This window comes from Rattus norvegicus, chromosome 17, assembly GCF_021556685.1.
Source record: "Rattus norvegicus strain SHRSP/BbbUtx chromosome 17, alternate assembly SHRSP_T2T, whole genome shotgun sequence".
NCBI classification, from domain to species: Eukaryota; Metazoa; Chordata; class Mammalia; order Rodentia; family Muridae; genus Rattus; species Rattus norvegicus.
Window position 1 is genome coordinate 23,079,352 of NC_141550.1, and position 21,323 is coordinate 23,100,674.

Genomic DNA, 21,323 nt, shown 5'->3' on the forward strand with positions numbered 1-21,323 from the left:
CACACACACACACCTTTGTAATAAAGTTACCAACAAACAGATAAAAACTCACTGTTCAACATACTCTCTGCCTCAAGATGAAAAACACACCTACAAAAGACTACATTTGGGGACTCTTCATAATTTTCTACTTTTATGTAAATATGTAATACTTTTAAATAATCTGTGTTAAAATAAAGTGATTACAGGATTTTTTTTCTCATTCCAGAAAATCCAAAAATATTGAAATGGTTCCCACCACACTGCTGACAGCAGACACTTCCGATCTTGCAGTGTACGGATTGTGTTACAGGATGGAATCCATTCATGATCTGGTAAGGCCCTAGACTCAGGCCTGCTTCACATGGTTTCTGAACAATCTACGGCTGAAAATAAATTAAAGAAGATTTCTAAATATCTAAAATGCCAACTTTCTGAACAAATTCTACATCAACACCAGCTTGTATGCTCGGACCATCCAGGATGCTATCGTGCTACAATGGCCTCCAGGTTCTCCCAGCATCCCTCAGTCCCTACCTGTTACAGGGCATGCCTGGCACGGCACACACCACACCACACCACACCACACCACACCACACCACACCACACCACACCACACCACACCACACCACACCCTCCACCCTGAATTTTCCAGGCCAGGGGCTGGGCTTCCAAACCCTCCCCACCCCCCAAGCTCTTCCCTCTATAATGCAGAGATTTCGGTCCCATCTCTCTCCTATCCCTTTCTATATTTTCTCTTGCCCTGCCGATGCACTCTTTCCTCCTCTTCCTTCTTCCCACAGCAACTTCCCAGGCCTAGTTCCGTAGGGACCAGGGAACCTGCCTGAGAGCCGCCCCTCCCCCAATAAACCTGCCTTTACACACTTTAATTCAGCTTGAATTAGCTCATTTCATTGGAAGAACTTATCAGTAGGAATTTTTGTTTTAGAGCAGCAGTTCTCAACATCTGGGTCAAGACCCCCTTGGTGGGGGGGTGTCAAACAACCCTCTCGCAGGAGTTGCCTAAGAGTACTGGAAAAAACAGATATTTAAATTATGCTTCATAACAGCAAGATTACAGTACTGACGTAGCAACAAAGCCAAATGTTATGGTCACTACAACATTAGGGACTGTGTTAAAGGTCAAAACATTAGGAAAACCTTAGGAAAATTGAGAACCACAGCTTTAAAGGACAGTAGTTTTTCTGTTGTCATTCAGCACTTGTGACTAAACCTAGGGTCTTGTGCTTTGTGCATGACAATCACACACTGGGCACTGGGATTTTTCTAATGTTTCCCAGGTGATTTCCCAGGTGATTTTCATGTACAGTAAAATATCATCTCAAAGACATGATGTTGAAATCACACAACTGTATGTGAGTGAAAAACTCTGGTTTGACCAAAGCCAAAAGCTGTTGAGAGATATGGTAAGTTGGCGGCCAACTGAAGAAGTCTTTCATTTTTAAATTCTGGACAATTTCATATGTGAACACACTATATTATGGTAATGTTCACTCCTATTACCCTCTATCATCTCCCCCTCCTGCTGACTGTCCTTCTTCCCAAACAGTCCCTACTATTCTCATATGTCTCTCCCTCCCTTCCTCCTTCCCTACTCTGTGTGTGTGTGTGTGTGGTATGTGTGTGTATGTATATGAATGTGTATGTATGTATATATACGTGTGTGATGTATATGGTGTGTGTATGTGTATGTATATGAATGTGTGTGGCATGTGTGTGTGTGTATGGTATGTGTGTATGTATATGTATGTGTGTGATGTGTATGGTGTGTGTATGTGTATGTATATGAATGTGTGTGGTGTGGTTGTGTGTGTGTGTGTGTGTGTGTGTGTGTGTTATATAGCTACAACTCCTATTGTGTTCATGGTTGTAATGGCCCTATCATATCTCGGACTTACTTCAGATTTGAAATACAAAATTATATAACCAAATTTAACTTTTAAAACCACTTCTCTGATAGATACAGGAAACTGAGACGGGAGCAGATGAGCAATTTTGTGATGCCATCAGGAGTCCTGGACTTGGATATTAGCCTTAAATGAAAAGAACTTGAGACATATTTAGGAGGACCACCTGTCTGGAGAGCTGTCCTATCTGGCCATCCAGATTTCTAGAAAGGATTAGTGGATAGATAAGAGTAAATGGTTTACACACATGGAAAATCATGTTTGGTCTATCTACAACACCATCCAAATGTTAGCGAGATGAGAAATAAAGAAACTAAATGCAGGAACATGTCAAGTCCATCAAGTCGATATGACCTACACTTTGAGTTTATATATTACATATTCACCTAAATATGGTATCTGTTTTGTCATACTTAAAATCTGTTTACTCAAACAGTATATTTGAATCAGAATTTAGGATATAGAAAACTACAAGAAATATCACTCTTCCTTAACATATTACAAAAAATCAAAACTTCTTAGTTTATGAGGAGGGTATTAGGCAACAAAGTCAAAAGATGCCCCACCCCCATAGATGGGCACCACCTAAGTAAATAAGAAGACACCAATCAGTGTGCTCCTCAGAGTAAAATGACATTGTGAGAGACACAGGCATGCTCTTTTCTCCTGGGTGTGCCCTAGGAAGACTGGGTGGTGAGCAGACTAGAAAGCCACCTGTAGGTGAAGATGGTATAGGCCAGATAGGAGGAGCTAACATGACAGCTGGCTCTAGGGATCCTTTTACACAGAGCAAACATCTGTAGCCACTGGGGAGGGCAGTGAGCCTTGTTATCCTCCAGAGACAAATAAAAATATACTGTGAATTCAGTATAGGGAAGGACTGAAGGAAAAACTTCTATCCTCAGGAGAGAAACAGAAGACTGTCCACAAACCCAGGGTTCCACTCCAAGCAGGAGTTCATTTCTACTGAAGGCACTAGCAACTCCTACCCAGGACCAAACACAGACAAAAGTCAAGTCTGGCCACCGGGATTCACAAAGGCAGGAATTCTGGGAAGATTCTAACCCAAATTCCCAGTATACCAAGCTTAACCAAATTCCCAGTATACCAAGCTTAACCAAAATCCCCACAATAAGCCTAGCACCGTGTCACCAGCAAAAGCTCAGCAGCAGGTAAGTGTATGAGGGGCCCTACTGCATGCAGATAAGTGTATGAGGGGCCCTACTGCATGCAGGTAAGTGTATGAGGGGCCCTACTGCATGCAGGTAAGTGTATGAGGGGCCTACTGCATGCAGGTAAGCGTATGAGGGGCCCTACTGCATGCAGGTAAGTGTATGAGGGGCCCTACTGCATGCAGGTAAGCGTATGAGGGGCCCTACTGCATGCAGGTAAGTGTATGAGGGGCCCTACTGCATGCAGGTAAGTGTATGAGGGGCCCTACTGCATGCAGGTAAGTGTATGAGGGGCCTACTGCACGCAGGTAAGTGTATGAGGGGCCTACTGCACACAGGTAAGTGTATGAGGGGACCTACTGCACACAGGTAAGTGTATGAGGGCCCCTACTGCACACAGGTAAGTGTATGAGGGGACCTACTGCACACAGGTAAGTGTATGAGGGGCCTACTGCACGCAGGTAAGTGTATGAGGGGCCTACTGCACGCAGGTAAGTGTATGAGGGGCCTACTGCACACAGGTAAGTGTATGAGAGGCCTACTGCATGCAGGTAAGTGTATGAGGGGCCTACTGCACACAGGTAAGTGTATGAGGGGCCTACTGCATGCAGGTAAGTGTATGAGGGGACCTACTGCACACAGGTAAGTGTATGAGGGGCCTACTGCACACAGGTAAGTGTATGAGGGGACCTACTGCACACAGGTAAGTGTATGAGGGGCCTACTGCATGCAGGAGTGCAGAGATGACTGAAAGCTGACAATGCAACACTAAGTCAGCACCCAGGTCCCATCTCAGCACAACACAATAGCAGCAACCTCCGGAGAGTGTGAAGCATTTGGTACAGCAAGGGTAACCATAGCAACAGCCAAACTCAAGACCAGCTCAACCAAGCCTGGATCACTGCTGGTCTTTTCCAGGAGTGAGGACTATGTATCTCATTCTATCTTGTAACCAACAACAAAAACCTGAGATACACTAAAAACAGGAAAACCCACCGCTGAGAAATACAGCAAATCAATTTAACTCTGACTCAGATGGCACAGTTAGCAAATCCACCAGGCAGGGCATGTTAAGACCTAGGTGGAAACTCTTAGCATTAAAAGGAATCACTATGAGAGAAGTTGAACAAAACACATTAGATTAAAAAAGCAAAAACAAAATAAAAACCTCTGTCAATGGGCTCCTCAAGAGACTTGAGACAGCTGGGCTTAAAGATATGCTAAAAGAAATTATTAGAACTAAAAGAGAATAAAGATACATTCAAGAGTTACAAAGCTCCTTCAAATAACTTATGTAATTGGCATCCCAGAAGAGACAACAGGAAACAAAGGAGAGAGCTTGAAGCCGTCCATTAATACCAGAAATAAAAGGCATCAAGCCACAAATCCAAGATTCTCGGAATCCAAAACCAGACGAAGGTATTCCCCTCTATAGCAAAACAGAACACCGGAAACCAACCCTGGAGAGACAACTCACACGTGCAGACACCAGCTGGGAAGGACTGAGAAGGCAAAGCCCGCAGGCTTCCTAGAGGGAAAAGATCAGGCCAGGAAACACAGCAAACACCTTCGCCAACACTCAACTGGAAGCCAGCAGGCCTCACCCTCCGGAAAGCTGAAGGGAGGCAGAAAACTACATACACCAACATGTCTTCAAAGGGTGAAGTCACGGGGAAGATTTTTGTCTTCCTTCTGCTTTTCTTTTCTTTCTTTCCCTTTCCCTTTTCTCTTTTTGGAAGGAGAAGTTGGAATCTCCTGCCAGCATCCCTACACTAAAAACATTCAAGGAAGTTGGCCAATGACATCAGATTGGACAGAGAGCCACTGTCAGGCAGAAATGAGTGGCAGGGTTAGATGTACAAGTACAAAGATAGACTTTTTTCATCACTCAAGACGAATTCCTGTCACCACCACTTCAAACTTCCTTTAACATATAAACCTACTTAAATCTCTAAGAGTTCTCTGAGAGTTTTGCTTCTTAAAAGAAAAAAACACTAATTTTTAAAGTCAGCTCTGGGACCGTCAACAGCTGCTTCACCACTGCCGTTTAAAGTTACAACACTACTGCTCCCTGCTAACTGCTCAGTGCTCAGTGCTCAGTGCTCACTGCTCAGTGCTAACTGCTCAGTGCTCACTGCTCCCTGCTCCCTGCTCGGTGCTCACTGCTCCCTGCTCCCTGCTCCCTGCTCACTGCTCACTGCTCAGTGCTCACTGCTCGGTGCTCACTGCTCCCTGCTCTCTGCTCCCTGCTCACTGCTCGGTGCTCACTGCTCGGTGCTCACTGCTCGGTGCTCACTGCTCGGTGCTCACTGCTCCCTGCTCAGTGCTCACTGCTCAGTGCCCACTGCTCACTGCTCCCTGCTCACTGCTCCCTGCTCACTGCTCACTGCTCAGTGCCCACTGCTTACTCAGACTAAATTACCCTCTTGCTTACTAATTATATCATTTCAAAATTGTAAATTACAATATGCAGCACTGAACAGTAAAAGGGAATCTTTAGAAAAACAGGTTTTCATTTACAATAATCAGTTTCGCTTGCTTTAAAATGTTAAAGTTATTTAAAATAATTTAAAAATTGCTCTACATTAAAGCTACAGCAGTCTTTCAGAAAAGTATCTGGAATAATTATTTAAAATCTGATTCTGTTATGAAGGTAGAATATATCAACTATAAAATACTTTAATGCTATTATGCATATGCTCTAAGGCTACTTAAATTATATACGTGATGTTTTTTAAAAAGTAATAACACTAACACACGATTTTTTAAATCAGACACTGACCTAAAAGCAATTTTAACAATGGCTAACAGTTTTCAGTCTCATCATAAAGGGTTATTTATATTTAAAACTAAAAAGAAACTTACCAATATGTTATCAATAGCATAACCTCTAATGAAACGCCCCATGTTGCATGTCCCTCATGTTCAATCTAGTAAGAGTGGCAGATAGGGAGGTAAGACCACAAGCAGAGAGCCCGTGTGGAGTGCACTGCCAGTCTGGTGGCTCACTCAGACAGTGCAGTCCACTCAGGGACGCAGCTATGTCAGAGCAGGATGAAAGCAATGGTCACTTCAGAACTGGAAGAATGTCCCAGGGCTAAGATCAAACAGCTCTTATCCTACAAATGAGCACATGAAAGGGCTAGAAAGGGCTGAAGAGGGGCTGCTTGAACATAAGAGAATTCAGAGATTAGTGAGGCACTTACGTGCAAGTGAAAAGTTGTTTTCTGGAACCCTACTACAATTTTCTGGGGCTGGAGAGATGGCTCAGTGGTTAAGAGCACTGACCTGACACCCTCAAACAGACAAACAGGCAGGCAAAACACCAATACACATAAAATAAAAATAAATAAATTTTAAAATGTTTTTTGAACTTTCCTTAACTCTTTAAAATTCAGCTTTCCCTTAATACTACTTATTATTATTAATCTTGTTTTGTTTTATCAGACAAGGTCTCTCTATATAGCACTGGCTATCTTGGAATTCACTATGTAGATGAGATTAGCCTGACTCTGCTGGAATTAAAGGCATGGTGGTGCATGCCTAGATGAAAATTGCCAATAGTTAGTATTATAGGTAAAGAAAGCAAGGTTTGGATGATGCAAGCTTGTGTAAAGTAAGACAGCTTGTGGCTGGAGAGATGGCTCAGAGGCTAAGAGCGCTTGTTCCTTTTGCTGAGGACCCAGTGTTTGCTTCCCAGCACCAACATGATGGTCCACAACCATCTATAACTCCAGTTCCTGGAGATCCAATGCCCTCTTCTGACCTCCCCGAAACACTGGGCACACATGTGATACACGTACACACATGTAGGCAAAACTCATACATATTTAAACAAACAGATCTGGAGATAAAGAAAACCAATAGATTGAGACAGCTGATCAAGACAGCAGCAACCAAAATTTTCTTGACACAAATATGTTGTTTCTTTTGCTCTACATACAGACATAAACCACATCAGCTTAGAGTCAGGGACATTCCAGTAATTTAAATTTTATGTATTACACACACTTTAAATATTTAATTCCTCTATATACTTTGGATTTAATAAAACTAATTACAATTTTACTACATTAATAGGGATCATTCTTTATATGGTTATACAAACAAAATATTTCAAAATAAATTACAATATTATCCATTAATCTTAAAAGGTAGTCACTTGGGAAAGCCAATCATTCTTAGCCTACAGAAGTGAGCTGTTCCTATGGAGATTCTGTCTGCTGTCATCCTATAGATGTCATATAAGCTTCCATCACATGTTACAGCGTCACTAAAACCTCATCCCAAGATGGCTTAGTAGTTTTAAGCACATTCTCACTTGCTGAGCATGCAATGCACAATTACCTGCGAGCTGGTTTAAAGTCCTTGAAGACCCATACTTTAGACATAGGACTGGGACCTCCCCAGTACAACCAGTCCCAGTGCTCCCCATGGGCAGCAGGTTTACAACTATACCAGCCTGAAACTGTGACAGCAGAGGGATGAGGGGGATCTGAGGATAGAAACCTCATTTCCTATCACTGCTTAAAAACAAAACAAAACAACCTTCACTCGGCACACACATCCTGTTAGCACAGTATGCCTGGAACAGTCTACAAGCAGCCGTTCTTCTCACTTTCCACCATCATACAAGTTCATTCCCCGCTCTTCAGTTATTTTCAAAGTCCTATTCCTGGCCTCCCCACCCCACCCAAGTCATCAAGCCATAAAGAAGCACTTCTGAAAGTGTCTAGTCCCCCAGGATCATTTTGTCTGTTTATCAGTATGGACCACAATGGCCAGCGTGGGGATCACAGTTAAAGAGTTCAGGATCAGCTCATGAAGGGGCGTCACACAGCCACTCTGGGACTCTACATGTGGAGCAACTTTCCCTCTTGTCACCTTCTGTTTCTCTAAGACTACATACTCTTGCCCTGTGTGTTGACACCACTGCTCCCCTCTGAAGGCTTCTTTCCCTTTGCCCATACCTACTTAAGTTTTCAACCTAACTCCCAGCAGATAAAACTGTCCAGGTAAACCTGCTTTTATTTTCCCATTCTTTACTAGACAGGAGCTGGTCCATGTGACATCAGAATACAACCTGATCAGACGATAACTTCTAGACTGGGGTCAATGGACTCTGTGGCTTCCGTTTGGGTCTAAGTCCTCCCATCTTTTTTGTAGGGAAGACAACAGTGAACAGTTCCTGGAAGCTCTCCTGCCACCTGCTCTATCAGTGTGCTCTGTCTCTCTGGTCCCAGGGCACTCTGCAGAGATCACAAGCCCAGCTGACACGTGCACTGGAGCATCCAAACTCAGTATTATTCCTAACAGCTGATCTGTGAGATGCTCCTTATTCCGAGCTACGAAATCTGAGAGTAACTGTAACTCAGAAGTACTTCAAAATTGTAAGCTAACACTCACTGCAAAGAGGCCTGCAAGGGTAGTCACCATATGCTATTTACCTCTGTGTTTACCACAGCTCCCGGCCCAGGTAGTTACTCAATGTTTGTGATGACTCCTCAAGTCCTGATCTGCATGCTCTGTAAGCAAGGGCAAAATGTCTCCATGACTGTGTCCTTACTTTAAAGATGGAGTTAATGGAGCCTATTACATGGGATATTGTGAGAATCAACTAAAACCACATGAAATGTTCTTAGAGCCAGGCCCTGCTCACTGAAGAGGTTTAGGGAAATGTTATATCCTACAAATAAAGTTTCTAACATGGACATGTGCCCATCCTTAGAACTAAAATTCTAAACACAAAGTGTTTTATAGAAGGACGCTATAAGCCATGGTGAATTATGTAAAAAGGAGAAAAATCAATGTACTCTCAAGGACACAGCACAGTGCTTCAAAGGAAGGGCAACGACAGACCACGTTAGCAAGTTGACCGTGTCTGCACAGGCCCCACCCAGAAGGTGCACTCTACCTTCTCTGAGTCCCGTAGGAAGTACATATGTGCTCCTAGGTTACACTCTACAGTCTATATTATAGCATAGGCATTTAGACTCAGGTAAAATCTGGCTTTTCCTACTTCCATAAAGTTTAGAGGAAAATTTCTTCAAGTTGAGTCTACTCAGTCCAAGGTCACCAAATGAAATTGATAGTTTAATGAGACTTCTTCAATGTGTTGGTGCCACCACTGTGTACATGAGTAAATGTTACTGCTTAAACACTAGGTCATTAAAATATGTAATTAGCCTATCACACCTTATATAATCATATACAGTAAGATAATAAATTATTTAATCGCTAATTACAGGAAGACATATGTGGAACGCTCTCTTCATTTCTGGCACCAGAGGTGTTCAGTAGCCATGTTTAAGATTTTTCCCTGGTAGTTACATGGGGTCAGTGCTCAACTTTCAAGGCTTGCCTCTCACACTTGATCACTTTTATTCTGGCTTCTTTCCATGAACCCAATTTCCCTTCCTTTTTGGTTTCCAAAACAGTTGCTAAAGATACAACACCTCTGACCTGTCCCCATGATTACCTCACTGCCCTGGTCACTAAAGAAAACAGAAATATAAGAAATTATTTTGTATAGTTAAATATTAAAGACCAAAAGTATAGCCTACATAATCTTAAATCAATCCTCAATACTCTAGTACAGGAGCTTATGTAAAATTCCTCAATAATGGAGTGGAAAGGAAGTGAAAGCTAATGATAATAAGCCTGAATTTTCAAAGCTTCCAGTGTTCTATCAGACACACAGTGGGCCTCTTAGAATGAGGCATGATACTAACCAAACACAACCTTACTTGCAATTACTGATCTGTGCTATACCACAAGGGTAAGATGTACTGATCGTGTGTTTCAATTATAGGCAACTGTGGGATCTGGCACATACCAAGAAGCAGGGTGCATGCTTATTGCTGCAGTTACTGGCCGAGTAATACCAGGGGATTTCTGAGACCTCATTCTACGGACAGCCTTGGTAAGGTGGGTAACCTAGTGGTGAACACAGCCACACCAAGGGAGGTACAGCTACCTGAAAACAAAGACAAAGCCACTGACTGCACCACCAGCCAGTGGTCAGTGACTTATTCCTCTCTTTTTGGCTGACTGCAAAAACAGTTTATTAACTTTAAAGCTCTAAACATGTACTATCATAATATGTGCATGAGTATTCCAAAAGTAAGTAAACATAGACGGAGAAATGGGAACCCCAAATTACAAGTGGCTCAACTGACAAATGTCTAGCATTGCAATGCTGTAAGCCTATCCCCACACAGCCACTGTGTTTTGCACTGTGTGTGTGATAAACAAGAAGCTGTGTTAGATGACTTCTGGTCAACCAGGGACCACTACAGCTCATTTAAGACAGGTCAGGCTAAGTGTTAGTTTTCGCAAGATAGATGTATAAATACATTTTCTAATCACAATTAAAAAAAATTACAATGGCTTTACCAGACTATAACCATCATAATTTGAGGAACAACTGTACATACATATACGTGCATATGTAAAATGAAGGGAATATATCTTTCATTATATTTTGGACCCCAGACTCTCAACACGTTCCAATAAAGAAAAGGAGAGGTACATTTACCCCCACATTTTCTGCTGTCAAAGAGAAAGTAGACAAATCTAAGACAGTACCCACTTTTCTTCCAGGGTCCAATATTCCTTTCCCAGTACTAAACCCTGTTATATTTGGCCAACAGTTTAAGGATCTGCCTTTTCTAAAGGAAAAATTCTTCTCTAAATCCTTAGTAACCAAATTTGGATCAGAATACAAATTGGGAGCCAAATCAGTTAAGGAAAACAAAATAAAGTGAAAAGATACAGCTAATTGTTAGTAATTAAAAAACACCAACTTACACAGCTGAAAAGGTAGACATAGTATGGAGTCCCACTTTAGATTGAGGGGTAGGAATTTAGAGTGCATTCATAGAAAAAGGTACTTGTGAATGAAGAAAGAAAACCATTCATCTCTCTAGTAGGCTAAAAAAGCCTATAACCTATTCAGGGCTAAACAAAGGGTATCCTAAAAATACATCCCAGAGAAAGGGGGAGACACACGGCAACTGTGGACGGTGGTCATCTAGTGGCAGACACGGGACCTAAGAATGGCTTGTTCTAAAACAGAGAAACATTACACAGCCGACAAAGCCTGAGAGCATTCCTAAGACAGGAAATGCAATAAATATGGGTCAGTAACTTTTACAAAATGACAGCCACTCTGTTTTTTTTTCACTAATATCTTACATCTTCTAGCATTTTTTATTTACTGGACAAATTAGGCAACTGTCATTCAAGACCTCAGTTTCTGTGGCTTTGGCCACATGCGTCACCAACCATTTAAACAATACTGAATGGAAAATTCTAGGAACAAACAACTCATACGTTTTAACTTGCTGGCCATTCCGAATGACAATGTAAGCTGTTCTGTTCTAGCTCAAGCAAGAAGCATTTCTGTCCTGGGTATACGGATTCATCTCCCTTATCAGACTGACTCTTAGCTCTCAGATAGGCTGCCTTAGTAGTGCGAGCTTGTGTTCAAATAGTCCATTTACTTGCTTAATAGCACCAGAGTGCAACAGCTGTGATACAGGGAATTTTATTACAGTGCGGAGTTAAAATGGTTTGTTTTACTGTGTTATAGTTAAGCATCTTACTGCATCTGTAGAAACTAAACCCTATCATAAGTGTGTGTTCAGGACTAGATGCTTCTGTAGTTTCAGGCAGCTATAGGGAAGGGGAAGGGGAAGGGGGAAGGGAGAGGGATGGAATGATGTATTGGAATGTATGGGGCCCAGCTCATGGAGATACCTTTACACATCTCCAGGCTGGGACGAATACGTGCCAGGCTAATCCTAAGTCTCCTAAGACTTACTACCTCTCAGACCTGTCTGCCTTAAGTAGCTATGTGGGGCAGAGAGGACAGGCATGGAACTGAGGGTGGGGACAGGGACAAGCTCTGGCACTGTCTCTGATATTAAACAGCTCTCACCACAGACTGCTAAGAGTGACACGGTGGGATTTCAGAGACTCTAAAACTAAGCAGTGGCTGCTCTAGGTTATGATGGATGCTTCTAGTTCTCCTCCGTTTACGTTTATTCCTATCAAGGGAACACATACATAAGACTGTTTTCCCAAGGTTAGACTCTTGCTTCTTAGGTAAAATCCTAAGAAAAGAATAACTAATATCACACTTGCTCATGTGTAGAAAGAACAGAAGCAAGAGTTTCTTTCCCTCTGATTTGGTATTTAACCCAATTTCCTAATACCTAGACTTCTGTAATTCCTTCAGCTATAATCCAAGATAGCCTGCCTGGTTTTATACTACGCTTCTTTTGAATATCTGTCTTACTTGCAAGTCTGCTATGATGCCAAATATGCCTTCTGAATTAACAGTACATGTTACAGTCGCAGAAAATGTAAGGATTTCCTCACGTTAGCTACTAAATGTAAGCTTGCTCTCTGCTTCAATATCTGCAAAGTGAAGATAAACAATCTCCCAAAAACTGTTGAAAATATCAAATAAAGAAAATGAAAACCAATACTCGGCACAGAATACAAATGCATTCAACTTGCATTTGCCTGTCTTCCAAGTCGGGGAGATGACTGTCTACAAAGGTTGCCTAACCATCCCACTGTACTCTGATGGCACACTTACTCCAATGAACTACAACACAGCATCACGTTTAAATCCCGAATTAGGTATATCTTACAATCTCACTTTAATAAACAGGGATTTATTATGTATGTGCTAGGACTTGAGAATTCACAATCAGCAAGGCAGAAAGAAGCCTTACTCTCAAAACACATTCAGGCTAGAAGAGACAAAAATTTTAATGTGATTAAAAACAGAAGTAGGTGCAAAGAGCAGAAGTATCAGGATGAAGCAAGAAATGCACCCTGTCAAACGGAGCAAAGGGACCAAGCTGGATAAAGACCTACATAGTGGAAAGGGAAGGCACTGTGAGGCAGATTGGCTCTGAAGCCCCACTTGCTCACTATCAGACTTACAGCAGTTTAATTTGCCTGAATTGCTTTGTGTATATATTTGCAGAGTTAGAGAGCAACACAGAGGAGATGCTCACTAAATGGTGAGCTTATTGTCTCGTCTCTGGAGCTGGGTTTGCTTGTTTTGAATAGGTGAAGCAGTACACAGCACAACAGACTATCAAGCTACATATGGGACAGCTACACTGAGCCAAGCTGGTCATTAATATAGGCAATATATATTCTACGTTTTTTAATCATGACACGTTAATAAACAATTCATACTTTAGAAATATGAAACCGTGGATAAATGCACACAAGGTCGTAAGTAAAATAAAGGAGTCTATCTTGATGTGAATTTAACTTTTCAGAACTATAAAGATGCAACCAAGAAGACTCTGCTGGCTCCAGAGTCTCCTTTCCATCTGTGGTTTTCATAAATAAGAAATTAAGTACCCTGAAAAGTGTCTGGGTGGTACATAACTGAAGCCCCACTTGCACACTATCAGACTTACAGCAGTTTTTTTTTTCTCCTTGAACATGGGAACCATGCATCATGCCAGATTTTACCGATAAATATATGTATATATGTTATTAATTTGCTATCACACAGATTTTGAAATAGTAATGTTCAGTTGGAGTTAAGACATTGTAAAGAACTGAGTTTTTGTTTGGGGTTTTTGTTGTTGTTTCACAAAAGTAGCCACTCCAGATTCAAATTGCTAACCCTATTGCTTTCTAGTCAATGTTACTCTTTAGACACTATTTTTAAAACTAAGAACTTAAGAGTACTTATACTTGCACATTAAGAAAACCAGAAGTTTCTTCACAAAGCAAACCTACAGATTAGATGAAAATATTATGTGTATTAATGCTCACTCTGACAACCTGATGCTATAATGTAGCTTAACCCAATTCCCAATCACCTTCATTAATGAAGGGAAACACACAGAACTCTCAAATTTCACAAATACAGCAACTTGAGGCCAGAAGGAGACAGCCTGACAAAAGGAAATAGGAGAGAAGACAACTGTTTCGACTGCTCTAGACCTTGGTCCAGCCCCTGACCCACTAGAATCTACTTAGTCATCTCTCTCTCTACAAATAAAGAAATGAATGGTCGGTCCACTGCGATCACAGTGAGCAGGCAATATAAGTATTGCAAATGGTTTGAGATCTGTCAGCAAGAAAGCAAGGCTAAACCAGGGAAGAAAGAATAAAAAAAGGATAAACTGCAAGAAGGTATGTGTGAGTGCGCGCGCGCACCGGGAGGTGGGGGGGTAGTTTATGACAGAAACATGAACTGTGATCCACTCAGGGCACTGGCGCGACTCGCGCGTGCTCCAGCGGCCGGCACCGGGCCGGGTTTGCGGACGCCCCGAACACCCGTGGAGTGTGGGTCCCCCACCGCTCCCTCCGCCCCGCGCATTACCCGTGAGGTTCCTCAGCACCGTGCCATGGGCCCAGAGGCTCAGGACCTGCTGCACCGACAGGTTGATCATCGAGTGGTCGGCGCCCTCCGCCCTCATCGTCCCCGCGGGGCGGCAGCGGGGCGCTCCGGGGGGCGCCGCTCGGCGGGTGTCGCAGGCAGCGTCCTCCCCGCCGGGGAGACATCGAGGAGCGCTGGCGGGCGAGGCCTGGGCCGCGGGAGGGACCGCCGCTCCCGCTCAGGGCCCGCGTCGAGCCGCGGGGGCCCGCCACGCCACGAGGCCCAGGTCACACGGTGAGGTCCGCGCGGACCGGCAGCCGGCAGGGGCAGGCCGTGAAACGAGGCTCATCGCGGGGACGCGCGACGAGGCAGCGGCGCACGGCCGCGGCACCTGCCGCCCGCCTGCCGCTCGGCCTTCGGGTCGCCGACACTCGAGGAGCCGCCCCCTCCGCCCGCGACCGCCCCGGGGCGCGCGCATGCGCGTGTCCGCTCCTCTGCCCCGCCTCCCCCGGGTGAGCGGCTGCGCATGCGCACTGCCCCCGCTCCGCGCGCGCGGCCCCCTCAGCACCCTCCAGCTCGGACGGCCGTCGGCTCGCAGCGTCCGCCCGCAGTGGGGCGGAGGGAGCGCCGTCGACGTCACTGGCGCCACCGCCAGGCCTCGCTGCTCATTGGCTGCTCCGAGGGAACAACCTCCACGCCCCTCGCCCCCTCCCGACTGCGCGCCCCCAGAGACTCGGAGCGGGTGAGCTGGGCTGGGATGAGAGCGACCGCTGCGTGTGGATCCTGGGAGCTGCCAATTTTTTTTGGAGAGGGCGCTTCGCTCCTCCAGGTCATTCCCTCTCCGTGAGGGCATCCGCGAGCAACTTTTTTGCAAAGGTGTAAATGCTAATGTTTTTATTTGCAGGGTTTTCTGAGAGTGCGTCCAATGACCTGGATACGTCTCTTCCTTTGCTAAATCCACTAAAACAGAAATAGATCCTTTGTCATTTCAGCCAGCCTTCCGGGCGGCAGTAAAACTTGAACTCCTCTAGCTGCAGGATCTGAAATCGCTTACTGACACAAGGCCCGGCAGGTGTCCCGGCCAAGGCTGGCTCTAGCGCTTCTTCTTGATAGGATTCTTTTCATCTAAAATTCCCCGGCATTTAAACTAAATCAGCCGGGTCTCCCTGTCTTTCAGATTCAAGGTGCACTTCTGAAGCATCTTAATCTCAGTTATGCTGGTTACATTCTTCCTTGAAGTTTGAGACCTTTTAATTAGAAAACATTTTTTTAAAAATTGTGTTTGCAATAAACATTAGTTCTCGTCACCGCACCCCCGTCACCAAGTCCATCTTTTTCCAAAGACTCTGCTGCTAAAGTTTACAGAAGGAAAGAAAGAAAGACTAGCCAAACCAATAGATGCATTTGCCTAGACCCTGAAGGGTAGAATTGCCGAAATATTGTTGATTGTGGTGAGTACCTTAAAAATGACAGTAATGTATAATGCAGGTTTATACTTATGCATTTTTTTCTTTTGCTCCCACAGTATAGAAAAAAGTTTGGAGATTGTAATAGGAACTGTACTAAAACCCACTGTAGTGTAGGTTTTAATGGCTGAATTAAATGTCAATGCAAGATTATACACTATCAGGTAGAAGTGAGGCTTTGGCATCCTAATTCGTTTTATATAAATCAACTGATTTTGAGGAGTGAGTTGAAGAGACTTCATTTCTTTTTCTTTTTTTCTACTTCCTGGCAACCATAGTATCTGTCCTATCTCTCTAGTCTGAATTAACATTCAGAATGGGTAGTTACTTAATGGTACTGCACAGGGATTTGACATTATTAGGGAGCATGACCACATTCAGTGAAAGACTTAAATAGCCCAGTCTCTGAGGAACATGTTAAACTCTCCTGTTGTAACCAGAAAACCTGCTTAACTAGCCAAAGAAGAGATGTTTGCAACAACCACAGAAAATCACTCATGCTAATGAAGGTTTGTGGTTGCACCAACTACACAGTAGTCCCTTTGGTATCAGCAACACCCATCCTTACTACTAGGCTGCCAGGAAAAACTGCTGCCCTAGGTGGAAACAGTTGCAGGATCAGCTAGAGTTCATCAAAGGCTGTACAGCAAAAAGTACAGGGCAAGCTGTTTGAAGCTCCTTTCCTAAAGGCATCTGTGGAATATTCCAGATGCTTGGTGCTGGTAGACTGACCACTTGACTGGCTGTCCCTTTGCTCAAGGCTGACAGGGCGACAAGAGAGAGTCGACACCTGCCAAATGGTCAAATTAACCCGTCCCCAACATCTTTGTTAGTAGACGAATATTGGAAAGAGAGCCCACAATTTAAGAAATCACCATTAACACTAATAGTGTTCATAATGTGTTTCAGCAGTGAGTTGACAGCGGCTAACTAACACCTGTCTTATCACCTCAGGGAAAGGTAGGTCCTCCTCTGCCTCATTCTCAAGAGCCAGCCCACAACAGAGTTGCTCCTCCAGCAACTGTTTACTGCTTATGTAACCTCAGTTATGTAAGTCTTCTAACTCTGTTGTTGTGAGTTCTTGTAATTTTCTTGTGAGTCCCCCTACATCCATCCAAGGAGAAGTGTTCCCGTCTAAAGGAAATACTTACACGGTGACACTTGAGGTGGGTTCTATGATTGTTCCTGACACTATCACCATGACTAATGAAGCACTTCAGTTGAGAGTCTACTGTCCATTTACTCCAATCTAAGACTCGAACATCCCCACTTCCTCATAACCGCTCTCTGCTTCGCCCATCATAGCACAGCACATTGACTATTTTGTCTTCTCCTAAAGCCTGAGTATCTGTGTCCTAGCCCTAATTTGACTGCATTAATGTGAACATTTAATGACAATGGGTTATTAATCACTAAGCTTCAGTCTCACTATCTGTGCATCTTAGTATTATTCATGCATTTCATATGTCACTCACTGTAGAGAACATATTACATTATACTAACATGTCATTGCAACATTTCTTGAGTTATTTTGAGGGCCAAAGCACTTAGCATTTGTTGTTGTTGCACGTATGCACGTGTTACAGTGCATATTGTTAAGCGTTTAGAATGGAATCTGTATTTATAGATAACACGAGGTGCTAGTTTTTATTACTGTCACATTTAAATATGGATACATTTTGAAACCAGATGAAAACTGCTACCTTGTAAAAATTCCTTCTAGAGAACAAGCAAAAGGAGCTTGTAAAGGAGTCTTTTGAAAGGAAAACATGGACTTAGGTTCTCCTACTTTGAAAACTGCAACTGTAGTCCTGTGGTTCAAAACTCTCCTGAGAAGGGAGAGCCCTCCCTCCACTGCACCCCAGTGGCTCATTGCTCCTCAGCCAAACTCACTTACAAGGCTTTTAAGATGCATTCCCAATTTTTAGTCAGGTGAAGTAACACCAACTCCGTCCGAAGAAGATGAGAAAAGTCAACATATTTAAACTTCATTTTTTTTTTTGTAATTTCCTTCCCCATTCTGTGAAAAGCATGGGTTTGGCCTCAAAGACATTCAATAGACCTGAAAAACACGAACCACAGTATAGATCATGCCATGGACTGAATGTTTGTATCTCTCTAACTTGATGCACCTCCCAAATTGTTAGGAGGTCTTGATGGTGGAGCCCTTGCAGATGGAATTGATGTCTTTATTAGAAAAGATGAGAGAGAGGCTTTCTCATCTTTGTCGTACCTCAGGAAGGTGCCCCTCTGCAAGGGAAAGGACCCTCAATAAACCTTTGTATCTCCCAGCCTTCAGAACTATAGGAAATACATTATTTAAACTACCCCACCTGTAGCGTTTGTTTCAGCCAATCACCCCGTAAAGGCAGACTGCTGTTCACCTAGCAGAGTAGAGGAGCCATGAGGAAAAAACTCTAAGCGATGGAAAAGCTCTAAGTGTCAGTGTGAAGACTCTGAAATCACAACCCACAGAAGACCGCTCTGAGCTTGCTGCAGCCTGACAAAACCTCCTTGACTGTTTGCTTTGAAAACAAAAGGTTGGGAGCTGGAGAGATTGCTATCAGTTAAAGCACTCGCTACTCTAGTGCAGAAACTGAGTCTGTTTCCAGCGCCCACATCGGATGGCTCGAAACTGCCAGCAACTGCAGAGGGGGATCTGACACCCTCTGACCTCCGAGGGCACCCATACACATACCTGCACATAAATAAACAATAAAATCTTCAAAAACAAGTTAGTATTCCTTCCACAAATGGAATACAGAAAGTCCGCACCAAGAAGTCAGGCTGTGTAAACTCAACCGTGTAATTCTTAGGCATTTGGAGCAGGTGCATGGGAGGGATGTGAAAGAGTTTGGAAATATGAACTAGAAAAGCCCTCCAGTGCTATAAGCAATGCTTAATGGTCCTTCTGGTGGGTGTTGGAAGAATGTCAGCAGAGGTGAACAGTGGGAGAGCAAGGACTCTGTCAAGAATCAGGTTAGGTAGCAGTACTGTTATGTTCTGACAGAGAATCACACTCTGCCAGTGCCCTGAGAATTTGAGTGTGGCAAAATTCAACAGGAATGGACTAATTTGTTTGGCAGAGGGAATTTCAAGACAGGAGAGTATTCAGGCTACGGCATGGTGGCTGCTAACTGCTCTCATCCAAGTCTGCAGCGAGAGAGTAGCAGACAAGTAGAACAAAAAGATATGAAAACCGTGTGGTTTGCCAAGGAAGGGTAGCCTGGTGGGAAAGTTCCAAGGCGATAGGGAAATTACTGAGACCCCTAATTATAGAAACAATCAGCAGTAAGATCAACTTGGGAAATCTCAAATTCATTTGAAAGGAATGTGGTTAGGCTGACAACCCACTGAGGGGACTCCTTGCTCAAAAACAATCACCTAGAAAAAAAAAATGTTTCACCAGGCTCCGCACACAGAGGAAATGAAACTGTGGTTCAAGGGGGCCAGGCTACATCTAGGGCTGACAACAGAGCTTCGTAACCTTGACCCCATGGTACAATCTTTCAGACATGAAACATGCAAAATAAGGGCATCGCAGAGGCTTGTACCAAGAAAGCTGTACTACAAAGCTGAACCAAGAGGCTTGTACCAGAAAGCTGAAGGCCTGCAGGTGCCATGCAAGAAGTCCCCAAGAGGACACTGTATGAAGCTGTGAAAGTGAATAGTAACTGTTAATGGGGACCCAGTATGGGTGTTGCGGGTCCAACACCCACAACAAGGAAAGTTACAATCCCAGAAGTGAAGCCAGCCTCAAAGACAGGCTGTTACGGTACAAGCAGCAGCGCTGTAAAGTCAGCGTTACTGGAGTCTGAATGATTCTACCAAGAACCCTAGGTACAGGACATGTACTTTTTCATAGAAGACAACCAACAGACAAGTCTGAGATGAGTATATTGTGGCACATCTAAAGAGACCCCTTGTCACAGGCTGAACAGGTGTGGCAACCAGACCCCAAGTTTTTAGCTTTGTGTTAGTCACTTGTTTTATTGCTGTGAAGAAGACACCGTGACCAAGGCAACTCTTATAAAGGAAGGCATTTCATTGGAGCTGGCTTACAGTTTCGGACGTTAGTCCAGTATTGTCATGGAAGGGAGCAGTACTGGAGCAGTACCTGAGAGCTACATCCGGATCCACAGGCAGGCAGGCAGGCAGGCAGGCAGTCAGACCGACAGAGAGAGAGAGAGAGAGAGAGAGAGAGAGAGAGAGAGAGAGAGAGAGAGACTGGGGCTTGGAATATGGAGCTGTCTTTTGCTAATTTGTGAGTTCTTTTCCTGCCTTTCTTCACCCTTTTAACCTCCTAACACTAGATAGGAGAGAAGAAAAAATAGAGGGATATATATATATATACATATATATATACATATATATATATGTATATATATATGTGTGTGTGTGTGTGTGTGTGTTTGATTCTCTATATATGAACTCAGTAAATATATTGAACATACTCTATATGGGTATGTACTCAAAATTTATGTATCTACACTCAAAAACACAAAATTGTATATATCTATTTTTCCATAAACGCTGAGGTGATTAAAAAGAACTATAAAAAGATGAACATCTGACCTTTGCCTTGGTGAAGGCACGAGATTGGCGCGGCCTTATGTCCACAGCACTACAGTCTAATCTCAAGTTTGAGAGATTAGAATCAACTAGGAAAACAATCTACTCCCTCCCTCAGTATCTCTGTCTTTCCTAATTATAAAAGGAGTGAGAGACAGTGTTTTAAAACCCCGTTGGCCAATGTATGTTGAGAAATTCACTGAGCTAGGCAGCGGGTGACTGTCACCTCTTAGATTGCCAAGGGCTCTATGACCAACAGCTTGCACCACACAATGTACTTCCTCCTTGCAGCCAGAGAACATTTCAAATACTCAAGAGTCTGGCTGTCAAGGGAACCTCCCATTTTATGTTCAGCCTCCTTTTCGCTGTCCTGGATTTCCAAGTTTAAATGAAATACAAAGTTAAATATATGTTTGTTTGCTTGTTTGTGTTAGTGTTTGTTTTTGTTGATATAGGTTTCTCTCTGTAGCCCTGAATGTCCTAGAACTTGCTCTGTAGACCAGGCTAGCCTCGAACTCAGATTTTGCCTGCCTCTGCATCCTGAGTGCTGGGATTAAACCTCTGCGCCACCAATACCTAGCTTATGATATAGTACTGTATTGTCAACTATGGCGCTCAAATTGCAGTAAAGGAGTAAATAAGGACTTTCTTTAATTTCCTCTGGGTTAAAGATAAGGCATAGTTAAATTCTTAGTCCATTTTAGTCTCACAGCTTGAAGGATAGATTTCATGTCAAATGTTCTTTAGAAATTGAAAAAATAATGAAGATTTCAACTTGACTTAAAAAAAAACTGATGGGAATGTTCTAATTAGATATTTTACTACTGAATTACATGCTGCC

General features: G+C 43.4%; 1 protein-coding gene across 1 annotated transcript in view; it reads right to left on the reverse strand.

Moving 5' to 3' along the window:
• Positions 1 to 14,544, reverse strand: part of Tmem170b (transmembrane protein 170B) — a 31,841-nt gene extending 17,297 nt beyond the window's left edge. Inside the window, exon 1 of the mRNA NM_001008774.2 lies at positions 14,448 to 14,544. Within this exon, the coding sequence (NP_001008774.2) occupies positions 14,448 to 14,544 (97 nt within the window). The remainder of the gene's footprint in view (positions 1 to 14,447) is intronic.
• Positions 14,545 to 21,323: the final 6,779 nt, after the last annotated feature.